At 39.6% G+C, this 25614-nt stretch overlaps 1 protein-coding gene across 1 annotated transcript in view; it reads right to left on the reverse strand.

Annotated features, from left to right (window-relative positions):
• pals1a (protein associated with LIN7 1, MAGUK p55 family member a) overlaps positions 1–25614 on the reverse strand; it is a 41969-nt gene continuing 16355 nt past the window's right edge. The window contains exons 2-17 of the mRNA XM_076749393.1: positions 20802–21106; positions 17166–17343; positions 16499–16599; positions 15108–15215; positions 13503–13580; positions 13166–13306; positions 12303–12464; positions 8958–9035; positions 8602–8785; positions 7439–7510; positions 7021–7092; positions 5293–5460; positions 5058–5147; positions 3364–3476; positions 3066–3176; positions 1–2933 (exon numbers count right to left, since the gene is read on the reverse strand). Of these exons, the coding sequence (XP_076605508.1) occupies positions 2757–2933; positions 3066–3176; positions 3364–3476; positions 5058–5147; positions 5293–5460; positions 7021–7092; positions 7439–7510; positions 8602–8785; positions 8958–9035; positions 12303–12464; positions 13166–13306; positions 13503–13580; positions 15108–15215; positions 16499–16599; positions 17166–17343; positions 20802–20975 (2007 nt within the window). The 5' untranslated portion in view covers positions 20976–21106 and the 3' untranslated portion in view covers positions 1–2756. The remainder of the gene's footprint in view (positions 2934–3065; positions 3177–3363; positions 3477–5057; positions 5148–5292; positions 5461–7020; positions 7093–7438; positions 7511–8601; positions 8786–8957; positions 9036–12302; positions 12465–13165; positions 13307–13502; positions 13581–15107; positions 15216–16498; positions 16600–17165; positions 17344–20801; positions 21107–25614) is intronic.

Here is a 25614-nt window from a genome sequence, read left to right on the forward strand (position 1 = left end):
TTTTGTCAATCATCAATTTATTCATTGTGAATATTCATACAAAAAGCTGTCTGAGAAACAAGAAGTGGTGTCCTTAAACTTTAATTCAATACAGTTCATTACACTTAGTCCCACCCCCTTCCTCCTGGACCAATGGCAGAGAGGAAAATCCGCAATCCTATTGGTGCTTTCTGGACTTAATAGATCTATTTTCAATATACAAATATATAAATGCTCTACCAGTTATAACAGTGATATGGTCTGAGGTCTACTTCAGGTCACAATACTACTTCACTGTCTTCAAAGACAGGAACACACGCTTCCATTCACACAAACACTAAACACAGAATGAATGCAGCTTCATGTCCTCTAATCAGGACCACGGCTAAAAACTACAACTTCCAGGTTTTGTTACACCTCAGGCTCAGAAGTCATTTCTACTCAAATGTGATCAGACAGGGATAGAATGAGTCAGGTGACAAGACAGTGTGTCATATGTCAGTCAGACAGAACAGGCAGGAAATAAAACAGTCAGCCAGGAAATATCAAGTGCTGTGTCCTTTTAGCGTTTATTGCAATAGTGTGCATTTTAACAGTCAGCCAGGGTTCAAATGGCTGCAGCTTCAGGCCATAAATCACCAGACTCCCCAGTACAAAGGAAAGTCAGTATCGAATGCACTGTTGCGGTGAATACAGTATGTACACAATTTGTGTTAGTGAGTGTTCTTCATTGCAATAAATGGGGTGGCTCAGTGTGGATTTGTGTGTGACTTTCACATTTACTCCTCACCAGGGGCCTCATTTGTACACGTTCTGTGCTCAGAGCCAGAGTTAAAAAAAATCCAAAATCCAAAATTAAGAGGCTTGAATACAAAATCAAATGTTTACATTGATTCTCGGCACAGCAGAAAATGAAAATAATAAAATAATTGACTGTCACAATTTAAATATTTTGAATCATAATGGTTGAAATGAACACACGATAAAATCAAAGACTATATCATAAATGAGGCCCCACACCTCTGAGAAAGAACAACTCTTAAATTAACACACACACACACACACACACACACACACACACACACACACACACACACACACACACACACACACACAAAGTTCCATATTTTGGTCTCACTAAGAATTGTGATGGCAAGACAGACATCAGTGTCATACAAATGTCACTGCTGAATAAGAACATTGGAAAAAATTGACCACATAGGCACTATCCAAGATCAATTTGTTGAGGGTGTCCTCCCTGTCAGGACAGTCAGACAGAAACTTGAAATTTAATGTATTTCTCATCATGAATGCCACCAGGTCAACACATTCTAAAAGATGCTGATTACGTGCCAAGTATCGATCCTCTGCAGTGCAACATAGGATGAGGATCAGTGTTATACACTAAAATCTGAGGTTTCCAGAAAAAAATTATGAGAGTTAAGTCTGAATTACAGGAAAAGTCTTTAGATTTCAATGAAGTTGTAAAAAAAGTCACAGTTTTATGTGGAAATAGTCTTCATGAGATAAATTGTAATTTTAAGGTTTTGAGTATAAAGTCATTACCAGAAATGATTTTAAAAGATAAAAATGTGATGACAGCTGTAGAATTACATTAAGTGATAATTTCATGAGAAAATGACACTTTACAAGTCAAAATGATGAGAGTGCCGTTATTTTATGACTGAAATGATTGTCATTTCATGAATTACATGTCATGTAATGGTGAAAGTTGTAAAAACAAGCTGAAAAGTCATAATATTATAAGAATTAAGTTGTAATTTTAAGAGTTAAAAAAGTCAAAATATATGATATAGTTAGTGTTAGTTATTTTTTGAGATCATGTCAAAATATGAGATACAGTACAGTCCTAATCTACTAGATACAATTTGGAATATTTTGAGGATACAGTATAACAAGGTTGTCGTGCTAAGACCAAAATGTCTCATGTTATGAAAAGAATAATGGAACTAAGTCAGATTTACAAGAAAAACTCCTTGGCTTTTATTTTAACAGTCAGCTGCAGGAAACAGCAGAGGGCAGGCAGATGACATGGAGATATGGATGACCTGAGGTCACAGGTTGCACCAATAAGCACCTTAATGTCACAGATTGTAGGATACAGAAATGAAACCAATTTGGCTATGTTTGAGGCCGCTGCTGGGAACACGGTTGCCCCCAGGCCAAACTCTACTAACTGTACAGTATGAATATATCAGGACATACTCTAACATGCATAGATCAGCTTTTCAACACAATTTTATCATGACATTCTGAATTCTATTCTCAAAAATTTGATGCAATATTATGACTTTTTCTTAAGTTGTTTTTCAAGTAAACAACTTTATTTTGCAATGTTAATACTTGTCTTTTTGCAAAATTACAACTTGTTCTTACAGTAGTTTGAGTTTTTCTTGTAAAACTGGAAAGTGTTTACTAATAATATGACTTTGATTCATAATCAACAATTTTATGAAAAAACAAAACAAAAAAAGGGGCACAATTTTATTAATTTATTAATTATAGCCTGCCTCAAAGGACAGCATATATATTAAAAATTACAACATAATGTTGTAATGTCTCATAAAATTACAACTTCATCTCATAATATTGTGACTTTGAAAATTTCTGATCTGTTTTCTCTTAATAGTGGCTTTACAGTAATATTCCACCCAAATTCTCACACAACCGTTCAGGTTCCAGTTTGTTAAATCTCTAGATTTGTGTACTCTATTATCTACTCTATTACTGTTGTGTGAATATGTGTCTATATGTTTTCAGCGCAGCCAAGAGCAGGGCACCCACTGGGGTTCAGTGTCCAGTTTGTTGATGAGTCGTAGCAGCTCGTTGAAGGCTTTGTCCTGGTCAGTGTTGACGATGACAGCATCAAACAGGTGACCACAGTTCTGCTCCATCTCCCGGGCTTTCTCAATAATATCACGCAGCTCCTCAGGCTGTCCATAATACACACACACACACACACACACACACACACACACACACACACACACACACACATTATTGAGGAAAACATTATGGAAATGTAAACACAAGTGATATTTATCTTTTACAAAGTGTAAACAGACCTTGGGGCTTTTGTTGTCTTTAGCCAATAGGGCTCTGAGTCTTTCCTGGGAGGGTGGAGCTATGAAGATGATGTAAGGCTTCAAGTCTGAATTTCTCAGCACCTTTAGAGCCTGTCCATAACACACACACACACACACGTGCACACACAGACACACCCATGAGAGTGCGCGCGCACACACACAGAGACACACACAAATACATTGGAATTCAACTTTCTTTTTAAATCTATGCTCTTTAGTTGGAAAAATACTCTTCCCACTCACTATGCCAACCTGCGCAATCAATGTGTGTACCAACCTGTGTGTGCAGGCAGAGCACACAGATTTTTCCAGTGTTGATGACCTGTCTCACAGAGTCTGTACTCGTCCCATACAGGTTCTTCTCAAACTCACCAGACTCGATCAGCTTTCCTGGGCAAAACACACATCATTTGTTGACATGGTATCATTTCTACACACAAGGACAAGTGCCGGATGCCAGATGTCTGTGTGGTTCTTCGTCAGAGTTATGCTATCTTTATAGCACTCTACTGCACAGTGTGATGTACCAGAAATTACTTGTAATGTTGTGACATTTAATTTTCTCATTCGAGTCTGAAGACTATATTTAAGCTTTTGAACCCTGGGCTGTATTTTCACTCACTTTGGTTCCAGGATTATGACACTGTGTTAGAAGGGCTTGTTGGGTTTTCTCAGGCTTAGTGTTGCCGCACATGAATATTTGAAACATTTAGAAAAAATAAAATTGCACAATTTAAAACTAGAATTACCACCTTGCTGTTGTATGCCTCCGCCAACCAGAAAAATTTACACCAATGTCTGTCCAGACTCATATATTTAGTGAAGACTTTGAAGGAATTTAATAAAAGGTAGAACTACATTGACATGTATGACTCCAGTGAATAGTTTGCAGTGAAAAACACGCTGTTGGACTGACAGAGAGCTTCATCGCATGGTGTAACGACAATCAGCTGAAGCTCAGTATCAGCAACCAAAGAGCTTGTGTTGGATTATAATACTTCAAATAAGGATGTTGCTGCAAAGAAGCTACAAACTCCAGAACGTGGATGCTTCACACACATCTTCAACCCAGCGGCACAGAAGATCTAAACAATCAGCACAGCTTCAGGGTGGACACCCAAGATTAGTGTTTGACCAAATGTGAAATATGGTCACAATCTCCCCTTCTGTTCCTGAGTTATAGTGTTGAATAATGGCCAAAAAAGTGTTTTTTTGCATAACATTATGAACATTAAATCTTTGGATATAAAATGTTATTTTATCATTTTATCCTATGAGACATTTCTGTGACATTTTGTTGGAATTATGTGTGTGAATTCTTCAGTTATGGCCAAAAATGTGTTCTGACAATCCAAATCTAATCAGTTCATCCTTGAATCCAAATAAATGTTTGAGCCAAATTTAAAGACATTCCCTCATGGCATTCCTCTGGCATTGTGTTCATGAGAATGGGACAAATATGAGGTCACAGTGACCTTTACCTATGACCACCCAAAAAATAGTGCCTGCTTGCATGGATTGAGTCCAACTGAAAGTTTGTGCCAAATCTGAAGAAATTCCCTCCAGGGCTGGTATTATTTGGGTTTTTTAACCTATAAGTCCATACGTTTTCCACAAACAACCAGTATGTGTAATTATTTACCTACAGCAACCTAAATCCAATTAAAACTAAATAATGGGTTACACCTGAGTTATATCAGCTTAAGTTTGTTCAAATTTTGTTTCATGTACATCACGGAAAGTCATGCTGCTTTCCTCTTGTAAACAGTTCCTGTTTGCACTATTGCCATGGATATATTGACAACAATCACTGGATTACTGTTTTTGGTATTGATACTGAAGAAATGGCTCAGGAGACAAGGCATGATCTGAAGTTAGTAAGGGCAGACACCGGTCACAGACAGAGCTGAAGACTGTCATACCAAATGATCCATTTATATACACTCAGTATTCAGCAACATGAAAAGTTACCTGCTGCCAGCTCTGCCTCAAAGGTCTGACGAGACACAAAGTGGTAATCTCGACCATTCAACTCGCCTTCTCGACGACTCCGTGTGGTGTCTACAACACACGCACACAAAGGTTACTACATAGGTGTGCAGGCGTGCGTGCACAAATGCGTACGTGCACACACATACACATACACATACACACACACACACACACACACACACAAGCATGGACTACAATGTACAGTGTGTCTTACGAGGTACAGCTCCAGCAAACCGTTCTGGTTGGTTGTTGAGCAGTCTCTGTCTAAGCTCTGCCTGCCCGCAGCTGGCTGGACCGATCAGTGCAATTGGCCGCTTTCTATTGGCTGGCTGGTGGTACAGAGCCATCTCCTCATAGGTGAGAATCTCCTCATTATCAACATCTGGACCAATTGAAAGAAAGAACCAAATGAAGAAGTATAATAAGGAGAAACTGCAAGAAGCCAGAGGGACAAAGTGAGGGTATCAAAGAAGACAGGTAGAAACAAATGAAAAACGAAAACACACTCATGATCACCAATGTGACGAATGAATAAAGCTGTAAGCCTGACAGTCAGCAATAAATAGTTGATCTCATTTCTTTTAAAAAAACATCCTCCAGCATTAGCTGTTGAGTCAAAACTCAGAAAATATATTAAATATAAAATATTGGCACTGTGAAAGAGGACAAGACTGGCTAGAACCAAAGTTCCACCTTCAGTTTCTGGTGGGAATGGTTCATCAGAGCACTGCTGTGGGAGTGGAAACACTTCCTTCACAGACAGCCTTCTACTCATCATCTCACCTGTGCTGCCTCTCAGAAAACGGAGGAAGACACTGGAGAAGGACTGTTCTGCGCTTGGTTCAACCAAAGACGTGAGTGGTATGGAATTAAAATGTTGAAATTACTGAGAAAACAATGATTTTGAATTTGTGAGTTTGTTTTTCCGTTGAAAAATGCCTGACTTGATGTGCAAGAAGTAAGCGACAATCATAATTATCTCTGAGTTATGTTGAGACTGTTTGTTGCTTAATAATAGTATTTAAACATATTGATTGTTTAGTTTATTTACATTTGGTCTTTGCATATTTATGTTTGATACTGGTGACTCATAAACATAATTTGATTGGTAGTAATTTGATGTTGATGGGCAGTATAAGGAATATTAAATTTTGAGAAAATAGGAATTGGTATCAGTATGGCATGATGTGGTTTGTATAGTTTCTTTACTGTGTCCTCATTTGTTAAAGCCCCTATGATACTGTTTGAGATGATATGGTACCGTAGATGGGTTTTGGAAATAATTCTACTTTAAAGTGATGATGTTTAGCTTGTGAAATAATATGTGTATTTTTCTTTGTTCCTTTAAAGGTTATTAACCTAATTACTCTTACTTAACTGGAATGTAATGAAGAAGTGGATGTGAATTGACACTGGATGTGGATTAAAATAAGAGAAAAGAAGAGTGAGTTGTTCCGTGCGTCCTTTAAAGTTGACCAGGCCATTTCAAATTTGGGCAGGAGCCAAACAATCCATACATAACTTCACATTAGCAAATGTACTGTATTTAGCCTTTGTGGTAATGTTTTAATCCGGCTATAGTGTTGAAAGAGTGGATTGTGCACTTACTGTATCATTTTCTCTTGTAACCAGAGTAAATAGAGTTCCTGTATTTTCAGTTTGGAGCCTTCATAATAGTGTGCTTGATCATGTGGCAACTATTCAAAATTTAAAGATGACACTAAAACATGAACTATCATACAGTTGAAAGAAATACTTAGTCCATTAGAATGAAAATGTGACACATACTCATGCCTAATTCATTGTATTTCCTCACAGTTGGTCATCCATGATTACACATTGATGCAGACAAATGATTACAAGTACTAGCAGTACTTATACTCCAAGTACATTTGATGGCATTTCAGTGAGAGTCACAGAAAGACAGGCAGCTCATACATACCGTCATTCCTGTGAGCATTGTACAGCAGCTTCTTTCTCTTCCTCTTGTTCTTCTTTGCACACCACAGCTTGCCTGTAAACAAGCAGGCAACTTCAAGCACACTTTTGAGCTACAAGGCTTATTGCCTTTACTGTATTCATTTTGGCTTGAGAAATCTAGTCCAATTTCATCTTGTGCTTGGAATTCATGTATGTATGGTTGTGGAGACACACACATACAGGATGTGCAGTAAGTAACACCAACAAACTCCCTCAGTTTAGTAAGATATTTCCTGCAGTCCCTCTGAATATTTCCCCCTCATCAAATAAATCAGATATACTGTACATTGTATATTTTCTAAACAATGTACAGTATATGTTCTAATTAGACTATAACCTTAAACTTGTTCTTGATAGTTTAGTGTTACTGAGGAGCTGACCAGATTTCTCAGGCTCCCTGTCTTCTTCTATGGTCTGTTTCATGGCTTCTCTCTGCTGCTGGAAACTCTTCCCTGCGGAAAAATAGACAATATAAGAGAAAACAAAGAGCAGTCAGTGAAAAACATGCTGTCTTCACTTAGACACTCTTTTTCAAGAGGAGCATTAAGGACTGATAGAGAGCCTCATCACATGGTGCAACAACAATCAACTGAAGACTAATGTCAGCAAAACCAATGAGCTTACAATGCTTCAAATATGGATGTTGCTGCAAAGAAGCTACAAATTGTAAAATATGGCAGCTTCACACACAAGTTTAACCCGGCAACACAGAAGATCTGTACAATCGGCACATTTCAAGGTGGACACCAAAGATTAGGATCATCAATTCAGTATTCAATCAAATGTAAAATATGGTCACAATATTCCCTTCTGTTCCTGACCTTGACATTTGGCCACCAAAATCTAATCCAAATTATTTCATTTTCAATCAATGAAAGTGACCTGTGCAGAGATTCTATTAGAAAGAACTGTTACCATCCATGTCCTGGAAGATTTCAATGTCCTTAACAAATGAAATATTATCTGTTTATGGACCCTATTTTCCCATGTTTTTGTGTCCAAGAAGCTAATGCAAACAACAATTTTTGAAACTGGTCCAGTATTGTGTGAGAGCACTGCAGCCGGCAGCAATGAAACAGGCTGCATTGTAATCCCTCCAGGTGTTCACACACGATATCTGTATGTCCACTAAAAGTGCTTTGTTTTTGCCACCGATTATATATGCAAATCCAGAACACTCGTCAACAGTCCCAGGTCACAGTGACCTTGAGTTTGATCAGCAAAATCTAACCAGTTCATTCTTGAATCCAAGTGAACATTTGTGCCAATTTTGAAGAAATTCCCTTCAGGTATTCTGGAGATCACACGTTCACAACAATGGGGCAGATGTGAAAACATAGTGACCTTTGCCCACCAAAGAACTGATCAGTTCATCCTTGAGTCCAAGTAAACATTTGTGCCAAACTTGAAGAAATTCCCTCAAAGCAATCCTGAGATATCGCATTCACAGGAATGAGAAAACATAACGGCTGTGGCCATGGTGTAGAGGTCTTAGACTAAAAACAAAGATCCCAGCCACCAACAGAAAGACGGACAGTTGTACCTGGTACCAGTCCAGCTAGTGGCTGGTTGTCCTCATCTCCGTCCCTGTAAGCTTGCCACCAGTTGGGGTCTGACTGGCTGATAATGTGGAGAATATCTCCTTTCTGGAAGGACAAGCCCAGCTCTCTGCACGGCACATAGGGGTCATCTGATGGGTCATAGTCAAAATGTGCCTTCACATGGATCTGGAGGAGAGACAGAAGACAGGCAGAAACGACAAAGAGGAAGACGGACATATTCATGAGACGAGTTTACATTTCCAACAGGAAAAAAATAAAGACATTTTCCAACCTCATTTCTATAGACACACTTTTTATCTACTCCTTGCCTGAAATATTGCTCTGACTCAGAACTCACCACATTCTCTTTGACGGGAGGAGGTTTGCTCTGAGAGCTGGGAATCAGCACAAAGGTCAAGAGGCCATGCATGTCCGCCTACACACACACACACACACACACACACACACACACACACACACACACACACACACACACACACAGAAAAACACTTATTATTTATCACCTGGACAGTAAGTGACTGTGATCTAAATATTTCATTCAATCTATTCGTCCTTTTGCTCTTTTGCTGTTGTACTCTAATGAAAGTATCAGTGAATACTGCCATCAATACAAAGAAAACTATTCTACAAAATCTGACTATAAATCACAAATCAGTGGGACAGAGGTACAATGTAGATGTTGGACAGTAAACCATCTATGTGACATGTAGAATTAATATTTCTATAGACACTCACTGGCCACTTAATTAGATACACCTTGCTAGTACTGGGTTGCATCCCTTTTTGCATTCAGAACTGCCATAATTCTTAGTAGTGGAACATCCATGATGTGAATCTTTCACCACATCACCAAAGGTGCTCTATTGGACCATTTCAGTACATGAGCTCATTATCATGATCCAAGAAACCAGTTAACCTGCTGCAAGTAGCCAATACTCTGGTAGGCTGTGGCATTGAAACAATGCTCAGTTGATATTACTTGGCAAAGTGTGCCAACAAAGTATCCCCCGCACCATAACACCACCACCAGCAGACTAAACCGTTGATGCAAGGCAGGATGGATCATGCTTTCATATTGCTTAGGCCAAATTCTGACCTTACAATCTGAGTGCTGCAGCAGAAATCCAGGCTAACCAAACTAGGCAATGTTTTCCTGATCTATTGTGTCTGTGAAGAAGATTGTGTGGCGACGAAGGTTGTTACATGAGGCCAACTGTGAAAAGTTGTTACATCTCCTGGGAAGGGATGAAAGGATAGCAGAGGTGGGAGATAAGCACTGACGTAGACCTCTTCTCCTGTTGAGGGACTGCTTCTCTGTGTTAACATAAATAGCCTCCTTCACTCCTCCTTCAAACCAGGCACAGCGCCAGGATTTCAATTTTGGGTGGGCCACAGTTACTTTGGGTGGGCCTCTTAATTACAAAAGTTAACACTCATTCCAACTGGCAGTCTCACTCAAACAAAAATGACTGGTATCATGCTGTGGAGGGTGACTAGTATGTCTAGCTGATTATGACATGTTCAAAATCTTTTTAAAAAACATTTTCAATGCTGTACCTTATTATTTCACCTTGACAGTTTGTATTTATTACAAGTGGCACACACGTCTTATCTCGTTATCTATATCTCTGCTATGGATCAAGTGGATCAATACATGAATTCATTATGAAAACAGACATTTTAATGCCTGTTAATTCATTTTTGTTTAATCTGACTGGATTACTGTTTACATTGATTGCAAGGAGAGGGAGAAACAGAGCGATTGGAGTACTGGGTGAGGTACAATGACTTTTAACAGGAGAGAGAGCGCGGTGCGCTGTTCATTCCTGACCTTAACTGTCTGTGAAGGTAATCTGAAGACAGTCAAATCAGGCAGGAGTATTTAGCTCTACCTCCTGTATTGTCTACATTTTCTACAAGTTCTAGTTTTGATGGGAAATATAGCGATGCATTCATTTAACTGTAGCAGCCTGAATCCACTGCCCTTCTCAGTCACCAATTTTTTGCCAAACAACCGTCAGATTGTGACGTGCGTGCACGAGCGTAACATGTCTGGGGTGACCAATGATGGCCCACTGTGACTGGACTAGACCCTACGTGATAACAGCCGAATAAATGTATTTCTTTTTTCAAATTGAAACATTCTTTTAGGGGTTTAATTAAAATGCTGATTTTAATCATTAAAAATAAATGTTAAGAAAATTCTCAAAGTCATTTAGGGTGGGCCAGTTGTACTAGTGGGTGGGCCCAGGCGCGTCAGGCCCACCCCTAACACTGCGCCTGCTTCAAACCATCTGTCCTCCCTTTCCAAAATATGCATATTGTTGTCCTCAAGTGCCCTTGAGTGTCCCTTTCCTTTTAGGTGCAGGTAAACTGCTGAGTCTTGACCTGAGGATGCGGCCCTCCTGCACTGAATCATGCATTTGTTCATTGGTTGTGTAGTGTCTCCAATACAAGTCTGTGCATTCCTCACTACATTGGACTGCATACATTAGATTGCTTTTCTAGTGTTTGGGTGTGTGGACTTGTGGGTGAAACAGTTTCTGTCTTCGTGTGTTGCTGGGTTTAAAAAATGCAGGTGGATGGGGATGTGGTGTTTGTTGAAAATCCTCCTGAGTTTCTCATACACTCCAGACATAGTACGTCTGCTGGTTGCTGCATTTGCTCTAGTTTTCTTCACCTTCTGGTTGGTGTTCTTACCGGATCTTGTGGCTGTTTTTACAAAGGTCCAGTTATGGTATCCACAAGCTTTAAGTGTATCTCTCAGATGTTTGTGTGTCTCCTCTTGGGCCCGGACACTTGTTTGTACACTATCAGCTCAGTGTTGCAGGGTGCTAACAACTCCTCTGTAAAACGCCCCATTGTACTGATTGAATCTTGTTCACAAAGTCAATGGTGTTTTGAAGCTATGGTGAAGTATGCTGCCAAGGGGGCTAAGATGGTAGATATTTGACAATATTAGTTCCAGTGAGTAGCGTGGTGACCCTGGCACGGTAGTGCACTGTATTTAGGACCCCTGTGAATGTTCCTTTATCAGAATATTCTCTTGTCCAATTTTAGTGAGCCCATGCCAATTACTGCCTGAATTTCCTGTTCTTAGCCGACAGGAGCGGCACCTTCTGCTGCTGTAGCCCTTCTCTGCATTCAGAGAAGCTCTTCTGCATGCCTTTGTTGTAACGAATGGTTATTTTAGTTACTGTTGCCCTTCTATCAGCTCAAACTGGTATGGCCATTTTCCTTTGAAATTGGCCATTAACAAGGCATTTTTGCCCAGAAAACTGCCATTCACAGGATATTTTCTCTTTTTGGACTGTTCTTTGTAAAGCCGAGAAATGGTTGTGTGTGAAAATCCCAGTAGATCAGAAAAAAAGAAACAAACAAACAAATAAACAAACAAACAAACCTGACACCAACCAGACTGGCACCAACAAACACACCACATTCAAAGACTTAAATCCCCTTTCTTCTCCATTCTGTTGCTTGGTTTGAACTACAGCAGACCATGTCAGTCTTGGCTATGTCTACAGGCCTAAACGCTTTGATTTGCTGCCACATGATTGGCTGATTAGATATTTGCATTAACAAGCAGTTGAACAGGTGTACCTTATAAAGTGGCCGGTGAGTGTATTTATTTTCATCACGACATCAACTGTATTAACTATGTGAATGTGGATATACTTACAAGAATGTCAAAGACTTGGTTGACATCTTTCCCTCTAATCTCTATTCCATTTATCTCCAATATTTCATCTCCTTCAGATAGAAGTCCACTGCGTTCAGCTGCCCCACCTCGAACAATACGACTTATTACCACACTGTCCATTTCATTACGAACAGTCGCCCCCTACAGAACACATACACAAAGATGGACATGACTGCATGACTGTCTCATTTACAGTCTGTTATTTATAGTATACTCCAGGGAACAAGATACTTGCACTTTATGAAGATAAATACCAAAGTTATTTACAGACACATTCATTATAGTGTACTTAAAGGAAGTTAAAAAAAAAACAAAACTTAAAAGCTTTACAGTCAGCAACAAAGTTTAACATTTAAAACAGAGCAAAGAATGTATTTTTCTGTGTTATCTTCAGTTCCTGCTGCTGGAATTTTCCATATCCCATAAGGCTTAGCTAAGAAGATGCTAAATGTAATCTTCGGCATACACTCCTCATACTGCATTATTGTATGTCAAGTCGTGGAATAATAAAGTTTTCTTTGAACCTGCAACTATTTTCCAGCTGTGTTTACAATTAGCTTAATTTTGTCCTGTATCATGTTGACTGAAGCCAAAGGGTGCCCACATGACTGACAGGGCAGCTATTCTTCATCTGCACAGCCTTTTTGTTAAAACAATAACAACAAATTCTACGAGCCAGTATAATCATAAAGTAAAGCTAGAATATGAACAAACCAATAGTGGATAAATGGAAGGTTTTGTTTATCCATTACCTATACCCACTTATCCAGTGCTCAACAGGAAGTGTGTTTCTATATGAACAGCCTTCTCTTTTGAATGAGTGAATGAGTGCTTGGTCTTACCAGTGGTATATCCTGGGCCTTCTCTATGCGAACTATCTTGACAGTCTCTCCTCCCCATTGGGTCAGAGCTTCTCTTTGGGCCGGCAGCGACTCAGGCTGCATTTCCCTCTCTGCTATGCTGTCATGGGCCAGGAGTAATGACTGTAGAACACGCACGCATGCGCGCAAACACACACACACGCGCGCGCACGCACGCACGCACGCACGCGCACACACACACACACACACACACACACACACACACACACACACACACACACACACACACACACACACACCTCAGTAATAGGTCTTCCTGCTCACACAGCATTGTGTGTTTGTGTGTATATGTCTCTACCTGGATGTGTGTGTCTGACAGCAGGCTGTGGAGTTCGAGTCCCTCTTTGTTCTGACTTGGCTGGATGAGATTCCTGACCTGAAACCATGGCAACATAAAACATCATCAGTATCATCAGGTGGAACATTACCATAGCTCGGATATATATATCACTGGTAGCAACTGCAGACATTTCTAATCATACCGTTTTGCAGGAAGTGATTATTTGTTTCACTATGTTTTACTGCTGGTAAAAGCCCTGAAACCAAATTCCAACAAAATAATCACAGTTTAACCTAAAGCTGGACTGGGTTACAATAAACTGGGTTCGGTTTATTCCCTCAATTCAAGTCAGTTTTACTTATAAAGCCCAATATCACAAATCACCCCTCCCAAAATCTCTTTAATAGGGAAAAATGGAAGAACCCCACTTCCTACTGATTACAACCCTGATTCCAAAAATGTCGGGATGCTGTGTATAACAAATAAAACAGAATGTGATCATTTGCTAATCCTTTTTAAGATAAACTCAATTGAAAAGAGTGTTTGGAACAGAATCATGATTGCGTATGAAAGGGGCATCCTTGAAAGGCTCAATCATGAACAAGCAAGGATGGGGCGATGAGCTAGACTTGAACTATGTTAAGGTACTTTGAGTACTTAAAATCATCTGGCCCACTGTGACTATTTTATTTTGATCAATTCTTCTCCAATCCATTAACAATGACAGAGACCCATTTGTCTGGGAATAAAGTGTGAACCAAAGTTTTTCTTCTTTAAAGCCAATTGCAAGGCAAGGGGCAGAGATGCCAACATGGAGGAGATAAAATGTGCTGCTCTTTAATGAGATTTCGCAGAAATTGACTCAGTCATGAATAACTCTCACAGCTAGCAAACTCAACACTGACAAACAAATAATTGCAGAACTGACTGTACTAGCATCCTGTTGATTATCATTAACCTGGGGTCATCTGGTAGTCATCCCTAAAAAAAAAAATCTATCTTTATGAAGTTTGACTCTCTCCATTGCATTACAAATGAATGAAGTAGAATATCTTTCTGGTGAATTAAATAAACTGACACTGGTGTCATGCATAAAATAGGCTGTTGCTTCAAAAACTAAAAGAGTTAAATCACAGGAATGCCTATGTGTATGTGTATGCAACAGTGTACGTATGTACATGCATATAGCGTAAACACTAGTGTTTCAGCTCTAATTGATGCTGAACGGAGCCGCTCTGTCTCCAACCTCACTATTATACACTCACTGACCTGGACTGTCACTCTGTGTGTGTGTGTGTGTGTGTGTGTGTGTGTGTGTGTATTTGAACAGCCATCTTTGTGAGGACCAATTTCAGTTTCAGACCTTGGGAAGTGAGGACATTTTGGTTGGTCAGCACTTTCAGACAGACTTTCAAAGGGCTGTTTGAACGTTAAGACTTTGCTTTAAGGGTTAGGTTAGAATTAGGTTTAGGTTAGGATTAGGGATTATGTCAACAAGTGTCCTTACTAGAACAGAGGTACAAATGTGTGTGTGTGTGTGTGTGCGTGTGTGCGTGTATGCGTGCGTTAGCCTTAAATGCACATTCATTTTAAATTAAACAAATTTGGACAACCATGTGTTACCTCCATGGCCAGCTGAAGTGCCTGGTGTGTGTGTGGGTATGGAGGAGAGGGTCGGTGCATGCTGGTGGAAACTGCATTATGGATCTTCAGCGCTGACTGGAAGTCAGACTAAAGGGAAACAAAGACACCAGCATGCTCTGTCAGAACGCACTCCGGAACGCACAGATCAATTATATGCACCACATCACGAAACTTCTAGTTAAATTGTTTATTGAATCAAGGTACAATAAAATTGTAATACTTTTATTACTGTGTATCAAACAAGTGGTTGTTTATACACTATTCATGAGAGACTTTCCAGTTGCTTTCCATCCTCCATTTGTTTTTAAACTGCCAGTGTCCACTAGGTCTTTCTCAGAAAAACCTGCTTTTGTCATTTATACTTCTTTTGGGGAAAAAAAGAAAAAGAAGAAAACATGCATAATTCCCATCACAGAATTGATATTGCAAACATCTGTTTGCAATATGAAGCACAGTTGCATGTTGGTTGATGGTTCAGTGTATCTCTAATCAAGACAGCTGAATCTGAAAATGTTTGTGTCCATACTAGCATTTTTCAGATCATTTTTGCAACAGTGAAATGCCAAAATAATATAAAATTTCTTCTTCTTCCTCCTCCTTTCTTGATGGGCAAACAAAATCGTGCCAGGAAGGCCAATCTGAGTAATCCATGGTGGCTTATCAAACAAAACACTGAAAGGTTGTTTATAATGCTCTGTGGAAGGATTTTAGAACTCAAGAATCCTATCATAGTGACAATTATTTTATCCTGTCACAACGATCGCCACATAAATAGTAAAACTATGCAATTATTTTAAATATTTTATATTTAAAATGAGTGACCACAAAGATGACTGATAACCACAATGTTACACATGAGTGAGCATTGTTGGAGTGTTCTAGAAAAGCGCTCTTCTTGTGCAAGGAAAACCATCGGCGCCAAAAGGTTTTCAGATTTAGCTGGCTAGGTGTGACCTAAGTCAAACAAAACTTGAAACAGCAGCTTTGTGTTATTGGTGTCATATTTGTACAGTTAATGTTGCTTTCTGGAAGGGACAACTCTACCAAACAACAGCAAAACTGCTTAGAATAATATTCACTTAACTTATAATATACAGTATTATTCTACCTGTGTTTCTCTAATAACCTAATAGGACGCTGGTAACAAACAAAGACTGAATTATTTGTTGGCTTTTGGGATAAAAATATCCAAATTAAGACTATTTAATACTTATTTGATTTATTATCAGTACCTTCAATTCCAAAAATATTTTAAGCCAGCAGCTTCAACGCTACTTTGAAAACCCCCTCTACCTCAAAGATCAGAAAGTATTGAAAATAACACTACATATTTACTTGAAGTTCTTTGCTTCTATTTCCATTTATATTACCTTGTTTAGTAGTGCAAGAACCAGCTCTATGTCATTCTGACTCTGCTGGTCAGACAGGCAGCCCCGGACGTGCTTCAGTGACAGCAGCAGCTCCTCCAACTCTGCAAGAAAAATGCATGCTTTCACATGAATAACCTTTGACTTCAACATGTCGAACTAAACAAAAGACAAGATGGTAAAAGGCTCAAAATGAGAGATTTACTTTACTATCAGATGATGGCAGAAGAAAGGCTGCTTGTCCAGGTTTCACATTAATTTAGGAATTTCATTTCCTAGGTAAGACTTTTGTTCTATATTCTGTGTTCCTGTTTGTATGATGGTGTGTGTGTGTGTGTGTGTGTGTGTGTCAACATTACCACCCCAATACAGTTTTAATTAAGTCGCCCTCTAGAGCCTCTCATGTCCTTCTCTCCCTCCCTAAGGAATTCCCTCCCTGATGGCAGGCATGCCTTCATTACATTCCTTTTCCTTCCAGTCAAATTTTTCTCTCTCTGTCTCCTTACTTTCACCCCCTTCATTTTTTTCCTCTTCTTCACCCCCCCTCACTTTTTTATAATCAATATCAAGTTTTGTTATCCCTCTTATCTTTACTTTCTTCTTTCCTTTACCCCGAGAGCTTCACTCTACCGACAATGTGAGTGTGTGTGTGTGTGTGTGTGTGTGTTACCCAGCAATGTGTGTGGATGCTGACTGCCGAGCACTGGCTGCTGTGGTGCGTATGAGTCTTGCAGGAATGTGGGGTTGTCAATTCCGATGTGGGGATGCTGGGAGAGCTTCCTAAGCCTGAGCGAGGCATTCAGGTCCAACTGCCGACCCTCCTCCTCTCTACGACGACGAAGATCCTCCTGAAACACAAACAGACAAGTAAATACATCATAGATATTTTTCTATGTGATATGAGGTTCTTAAAAGGAATTCATGTCTACCATCATCCAGCCTCTCTACTTTGATGCACTATTTACGTCATTATATCTTCTTTGCAATTCCTTCTTTCTACGCCTCTTTCTGAGGCGGTCACATGATTGCTTGAGCTGCCCATTTTGCACAAACATTAGACTTCACAATCACAGGAGTTTTCAGGCAATGTTACAAAAGTCACAACAAAGAGAATGCCACTTAGGTGCATTCCATCACCTGGGTTGAGACAGATAAAATGTCTGCCTGAGCACAGGGTTCAGTGTATGAAAACCAAATGAAAAAGCCTGGCTGTTTGGACTTTAATGCTGGTGGGCAGGTTCTTCAGTTTAGATTCACTGACTGAAGAACGGATCGATACCGACTTCAAACAGAGAACATGTCAGTTTGCTATTTTTATGTTGCTTTACTGTTAATTCTGCTGGTTAGCCTATTGAATTTGCATTTAGCACGTTCAGCAGCAAATGTGGATGTGGGAAACTATTTTTTCCTGTGGCTTTTTGTGTCACAAGGCCAGACCTAATGTTATCTGCACACATCATACTGCTACACAAGCTCAGCTGGTTTTTGTTGGTACAGGAAAGCCCCCTCTGTTGTGTGTGTCTGCTGCTGCTGTATGTAAATGTACTTGAGAGACATGTCCTGTGGTACAATGAATACAGTACTTACATAATTTTCTTGCCAAACTATATTGTGTTAGTATGTGTGTCAGCCGGTGTTTAGCAGCAGTGGCACTAAAAGTAGCAGTGTTACTATTTTTATTACTTATCTAAGTAGCATGGTGGTGGTTGCTGTTTCCTGAATCAAGAAGCTTTTCAGTTTCTCAGCTCTTTTATTGATCAAGTAGTGCAGGACCGTCACAAGCTACATTTTCCCAAGCATTTCTGAAGCTCAAACGCAGCGGAGCTTTCTGCTACAGTCAGAAATAGAACTGCTAAGGATCAGTAAGAGATGCCACATCACACATGGACATGTAACAGAATTTTTAGATAACAGTTTGTCCTGCAATTGAGTCTAAATTGACACACACATAGATGAACATAAACTCACTCTCAACACCTCCTTTTTGTGTTTTTTTTGTTTGTTTTAGTTGCTATATTAGTTTTGGAGTAGAGAGCTCTTTTAATTAGCAATGGAACGTAACATTTTTTGCCTGCCTCTCTGTTTGACAGACAGTTTTACTAATCACTGATAGCACTGACTTGGAATGAAGTTGCTTCAATATAAAAAAAAAAAAGTTTGATGTACTTGAATTTGAATTGAATTCTTCATCCTCTGTGTCGCTTCTTAACAACTCCACCAACTCCGGAGGAAGATGAAGTGCTGTCTCCTCTTCTGCGAGGTTGCCGTCAGACTCGGCATTCAGCATTCAGTTAATTTTTTCAGTGGTACAGGAGCAACATATAGTTGGCACAAGCCTAGAGCACCCTCTCGCAGCTGTATACGGTAATGTTTACTCCTTGGTTCATGTCAGTCAGTATGAATTAACATTTAAAAACATGTTAAATTTTACATATTTTGATATATAAGTTGCACCTGACTAGGTGGGCAGGACCAGCCAAACTATGAAAAAAGTGAAACTTGTAGTCCGGAAAATACAGTAATCACATTATATTTAATAAGTAATATACATTATTGTCAAGTCAAACTGGAGTTCTCTGGGAAAGGATTGGGGAAAAAAACACTTAAAAAATAAAAAAAATACATAAGCAAAGAATTTCCCCCCAAAAAAAGGAGTAATGGCAGGAATTCACTGATGGACGGAGTTTTAAAAAGTAATCTGGACAGAACGTTTGGCCGGCTTAAGTGCTGCTCAGACAGCATCGCAGGGAGAGCAGTCTGGATGCAAAACGCTAGCGTTAGCACCACGCTAGCACACACTGTGCAAAGAGAAGAAGTTAACAGCAAGCTGCGGTAAGGCTGTGCAGGAGGGATGTGCCTACAAATCCGGAGAGGCAGCTGGTAAGATGCTGAACTTTCAATTAGTTGAGAGACTGTTTTCCTGACGAAGATTTGCTGCTGCCGAGCAAGTTTGGTCGATGGATTAATAAACTGTTTAAAGTTTGTGCGTGCCAGAGGGTTTGTTTATTTTAGAATATAGGTAGCTATTAGCTGCTGATTGATTTGTGAATCTGATGCTTGTCAGTAGAAGCACGGGGAGCGGTGATGATAAAAATGTTGATTATTGATTAATTGGCATTTGAAGTATATTCTGGTTTAATTGTGCTCACAGACATGGTAAAAAATGAATGATAAAACTATGCATGGTATAGTTACATCATATTATGGGCTTATGATGGTTTAAGAATTGTTGCTTAAAAAGAACTGTATAGTTCTGTATATTACTTCGAATAAATATGATCTGAATACAGTAAAAAATACATGCATTACATGATGTTACAGTTAAAGGTTCTGACAGGTAGGCATTAGCTTTATTTGCATTTAATTTGGAAAATGTATAAATAAAATGTTGATGTCTGATGTTACATCTTACAATTTACAAATTTGTTGCTATTTACATGTATTTACAATAGCATATATTGCTCTTTTTGTGTGTTTTTTTCCTATTTAAAGGTTTTTCACCTAATGGCTAATGCAAACAAAACTGCTGAATCTGCCAAAATAAAAAAGAAAGAAAAAGGAAAAGGTATGCTTCTCTAGGTAGAAGCATAGTTCTCAGCACATGTAGGTCTATACTTCATTTTCATTCCTATTTGGAGCCAATACACACATCTATTTTTTAATATTTTTTTTTTTCTTTTTTTCTTTCCTAAAATGTGTTTCCTTACATTGTTAACAGAGTAAAAAGGGGTAGAATCATGTTTTGAGTAGAGTATCCTTTCTATTTTTGTGATACCCTGACAATACTGTCATCGTAAAAAAGCTAAAGAAATAGTGTGATATCAATTTTAGGTCATATCGGCCACCCTGAGGGGCATGTGTAACAATTTAGAGTTTTGTTGTAACTTATGTCTGTGGTGCAACCACATATATATTAGTAATCCATAACTCACAACTTAATAATTTACGTTAAATAGGCCAAGTTTGAACTTGCAATAAGTTGAGGACCTTTTACTGAACGCAGGGGTCAAAGAAGGCTTGTGGAAGAAAAACTCAATGCAAAATAATTCAAGTACCTGTTGAACAGTGGTGAAATGGGGCAAATTCTCTTAACGACCTCAGAGTCGTACTGAACAACAATAATTTAGTTACATTCCATCACTGCTGTCAGCTAGTCGCACTGGTGTAGCACTTGTAACACAGCACACTGGTCTATTATTTGTGCTATATTTGATAAGCTGTGGCTGCTCTTAGATGTCCTTTATAACTAAAGAAGTGTGTGTGTGTGTGTGTGTGTGTGTGTGTGTGTGTGTGCGTGCGTGCATACCTGATGCTGTCGTATTCTCTCCAGCTGTGCAGATCGTCGGACAGGTAGCGTTCGACTCCCCAGTTCTCCTGGACAGTCGACGGCCATTTCCCGGTGCTGTTGTCCTGCCCTCAGCTCTTCATCTCCTCCTCCTCCCTCTCCAGCAACATGGCCATTCAGATGGGAGGTTGTCATTCCTCACACACACCAAGAGTCCAAAGTGGGTGTGTTTGTGTGAACTCAAGGGATGTTTAGGTATGTATCTCTATGTCTCAGGCAAGTCTAGGAGGGCAGTTTAGTAAACAGGGTAGCCATGATACCTTTACCTGTGGATAAAGCAGGACATTTATGTCATTAATGTATTCTGACTGGTGAAATTCTGAATCCCAACATGCTTCCAAAATTAATTAGAAGGCAACTTCATCAAAAGAAGAGTTGTCATTGCCATTCAGCAATGATGAAATGGAGTAAACTATCAGCCATAAAGGCCTATGTTACAAAGCAGCATTTGGGATTAAACCTCAAGGTTTAAACCATGGATACCACCTCTTACTGGGGTATGGGGGTACTGTCATAAATGGCATAAGAATACAAGCAACATATTAATTATAATATTTAATTTAACAATTATATAATGGAATACACAAATATAATTATAGTCAGATCTGCTTGTGCCCCAACGATGATTGCTTTTAGCCCAGATTAAGTGTTCAACTTCTCCGCATTTGTCTGATATTACAGCTTGTTTTTCATTAGTAAAATATGCTGCTATGCTGCCAGAAGACTTGGCCTTGTTTGCACCAACCATGGTTGATAACCACTGTCATGTGACCGGTTGGTTTGATTGTGGCTGTTAGGCTTTGTGAAGTCAAACAGATAAAGATAAAAGATATCCTGGGTATGCTGAACTTGCTTCGTAGTAAAGGAAACCACAAAACTAACTGGTGGACTGAATGATCTATATTCTGGCTAATTACTGAACTTATCGACTGGGCTATCAACTTACTAACTGGTTACTTTGACTTACAGGTTGTAGTGTTTCCAGAACTCAGCAAAAGTGACTGAGCGAGCACAATGTTATTATCAAAGATTAAAAAAAAAAATGAAACAAAGTTGGCAGAAGCTGCTGAAAGTTGGCCTTTTTCACAGCAGACAGGACTTCTCATCATAGCACAAAATCATATAAATCAAATATCACCTACGCACATACACAATATGATATATATTAAGATTTCTGTAGTGTATGACAATAGACAACGAACTATCGTTTCATGTTATGTCTCATTTACACATTGTGATGCAAAACACACTCTTCAGGACATATTTTTTGTCCTTTGGAAGATGATTTGCGCTCTTTCACAGGGCACAGACACAGGAAGGAGAGTTTGCATTGCGGCAATACAAACAAACATGTCATGACAGTCAAAATGACACAGAATTAACAAGTGAAGTAGGTGTGGCAAAATCTTCTATCCTGGTGTATGTTATTTTTATCAACATAACAGTATCACAATACAGTTTAAGTAAAGTCAATTAAGAAATGGTTTAAAATAAGTATGCTGTACTACTTTAATTAATTTAATTTAATTTAATTTAATTTAATTTAATTAATTTAATTTAATTTAATTTTTTTCTTCTTTTATTTGGAAGTTCTGCATAAATCCTTTATGTTTTCTTGTCACTCTCTTCTCGATCGTGAAAACTATGCAAAACATGTCTAAGTTATAAAAAACTGGTGGCCTGACTGGCAGCTTAGAAAGTCTGATTAGTTTACTGGTGTTGCTCAGTGGTTGATTTTCTGAGGGTCCAAACTGGCTGGTAATTGCATGACTGTCCAGTCACTGCTTGTTCACAACCAGACCAAGTTATTGTACTAAATAAGTACATGGTTTACTGGCTGACAGTATATCATGGATTATGACCTTTTGGGGGATGTGCTTGCAGTGATGAAAATGGCCAATCTCAAGTATCATCACAGCTCTGTACATGCTAAACTGAGCTGCAAGGACAAACGCGCTGGGACAAAGTTAACACTCTTCATGCAGAGCAGTGTTTCCCACCAATTAAGGAGACTGTGGCGGCCCTCCACAGTCTCGTTTGGGCCCGCCACAGTCTCGTCCCCACCCCCCCCACCCCCCCGCTTTCCACCCTCCTCCCCACCTAAAAAATAATAATAATAATAACCAGATCCGTCAGTCAGCCAATTACACAGCTGTAGCCTACTCTACTCTATAGCCCGCGAGCGAGAGCGCGCGCGTGAACACACACGCACGCGCCAACAGGTCGCGTTCATAGACGGTCCTACTGTCTGCTGCATTTGGCGCGATCCGGCGACACCGCATCCATACAGTCTATGATCCATACATGACAGCAGGCCGGGACGGCATTTCAAGATTGTGTGAGATAAGTGTAACTTCTCTTTTGGGCAGGTATCAAGTTCGATAACGGAGCAGTCTCGGCCATGTTGCTGATCTCATTGCACCAGTCAACTTCTAACATACCAAACAGAGTCTAACTTTCCGCTATCCCTGGTGCTGATTTCCCGGTAGCTAGCTACTTGTCCGCTATTTCTCCCTCTCCCGCTCGCGCTATTTCTCTCTCTCATCCCTCTGTCGTTTGTGCTCTCTCTCTACCCGTTTATAAAAATTAACATGAAATTAATTATTTAATATCTCTCGTCGGCGAGAAAGAAAAAGAAAAGAAAAAGAAAAGAGGGATCCGACAGCACTGAGTCAGTGACTCTGCCACAGCCTTATCGGTGAAGAGGGGTGAGGTTATGGCTTAAAAGCTGTAGTGGAGCCGGCGGGGGGGCAGAGGGTGCGGCTGCCCCGGGCCCACGGTTATGAGGGGGCCCATCGCAAGGCTGATGCCAAAAAAACAAAAAGGGAAAGTCGGTCTCTTACTGCTGTATTTGTAAAGATATAAGTGTAAAAAAAAACAAAAAACAAAAAACGGGGAGAAAACAGTCTGAATCAGAGCATTTCTGAAGATTAAGAGGACATGCCACCTCTCTTGCACTGTCTGGCGATCTCTCTCTCTCTCTCTCTCTCTCTCTCTCTCTCTCTCTCTCTCTCTCTCTCTCTCTCTCTCTCTCTCGCTGTGCGTGTGTGTGCATCTGACAGAAAGTGACATCTGATTGGAGTACGGGCGTCTGACCCAGGTTTGAGCAAATTATTGGTAAAATCCAAATCCAATATTCCTGATATGCCTTTGTATGTTCTTAAGGATGATACCAACCTGTTATGTTCATATACAGCAATTTATATTACATTCAGTGGTCTCAAAATGCCCTAAAGAGATACATCAGGCTTGAAAACGTACACACACACCCAACCCCGAGGGTCAGAGACCCTCCCACCACAGTCTCCTAAAATCCTGTGGGAAACACTGCAGAGTTTGTGTGGTCAAAAAGCAGCTTTCACAAGACTGCATTCTGACAGAGACAGCGTTACATAGGTTTTGTAGTGAGCAAGGCACAGACATGTACTAAGTGCTTCACATAAAAAAGACACAGAATAACATAAAAACAGTGATAGAAAATTAATGGAATATGAGATGAAGAATTAAACCCACTTTTCTAATAATAGTAAAAATAAGGCTAAAAAAGGTCATCAAACAAATTAAAATATTAGACAAAGATAACACATAATGCAGTTTTTAAATGAAGGTGTTTATTATTAAGGGGAAAAAAAAATCCAAACCTACATGGCCCTGTGTGAAAAAGGGATTGCCCCCTAAATTTAAAAACTGGTTGGGCCACCCTTAGCTGCAACAACTGCAATCAAGCGTTTGCAATAACTGGCAATGAGTCTTTTACAGTGCTGTGGAGGAATTTTGGCCCACTCATCTTTGCAGAATTGTTGTAATTCAGCCACATTGGAGGGTTTGCGAGCACGAACCGCCTTTTTAAGGTCATGCCACAGCATCTCAATGAGATGCAGGTCAGGACTTTGACTAGGCCATTCCAAAGTCTTCATTTTGTTTTTCTTAAGCCATTCAGAGGTGGACTTGCTGGTGTGTTTTGGATCATTGTTCTGCTGCAGAACCCAAGTGCGCTTCAGCTTGAGGTCACGTGCAGATGGCCAGACATTCTCCTTCAGGATTTTTCAGTAGACAGCAGAATTCATGGTTCCATTTACCACAGCAAGTCTTCCAGGTCCTGAAGCAGCAAAACAGCCCCAGATCATCACACTACCACCACATTTTACTGTTGGTATGATGTTCTCTTTCTGAAATGCTGTGTTACTTTTATGCCAGATGTAGGCCTGCAGTTCTTTGGATGTTGTTGTGGGGTCTTTTGTGACCTCTTGGATGAGTCATCGCTGTACTCCTGGGGTAATTTTGGGCGGCCGGCCACTCCGGGGAAGGTTCACAACTGTTTCATGTTTTTGCCATTTGTGGATAATGGCTCTCACTGTGGTTTACTGAAGTCCCAAAGCTTTAGAAATGGCTTTATAACCTTTTCCAGACTCAATTACTTTGTTTCTCATTTGTTTCCGAATGTCTTCGGATCGCAGCATGATGTTTAGCTTTTGAGGCTCTTTTGGTCTACTTCACTTTGTCAGGCAGGTCCTATTTAAGTGATTTCTTGATTGAGAACAGGTGTGGCAGTTATCAGACCTGGGTGTGGCTAGAGAAATTGAACTCAGCTTTCCAAAGATGTGATAAACCACAGTTAATTTCTGTTTTTCCCCTTAATAACAAACACCTTCATTTAAAAACTGCATTTAGTGTTTACTTATGTTATCTTTGTCTAATATTTAAATTTGTTTGATAATCTGAAACATTTAAGTGTGATAAACATGGAAAAAAATAAGAAATCAGGAAGGGGCAA

Source organism: Chaetodon auriga, chromosome 14 (assembly GCF_051107435.1).
Source record: "Chaetodon auriga isolate fChaAug3 chromosome 14, fChaAug3.hap1, whole genome shotgun sequence".
NCBI classification, from domain to species: Eukaryota; Metazoa; Chordata; class Actinopteri; order Chaetodontiformes; family Chaetodontidae; genus Chaetodon; species Chaetodon auriga.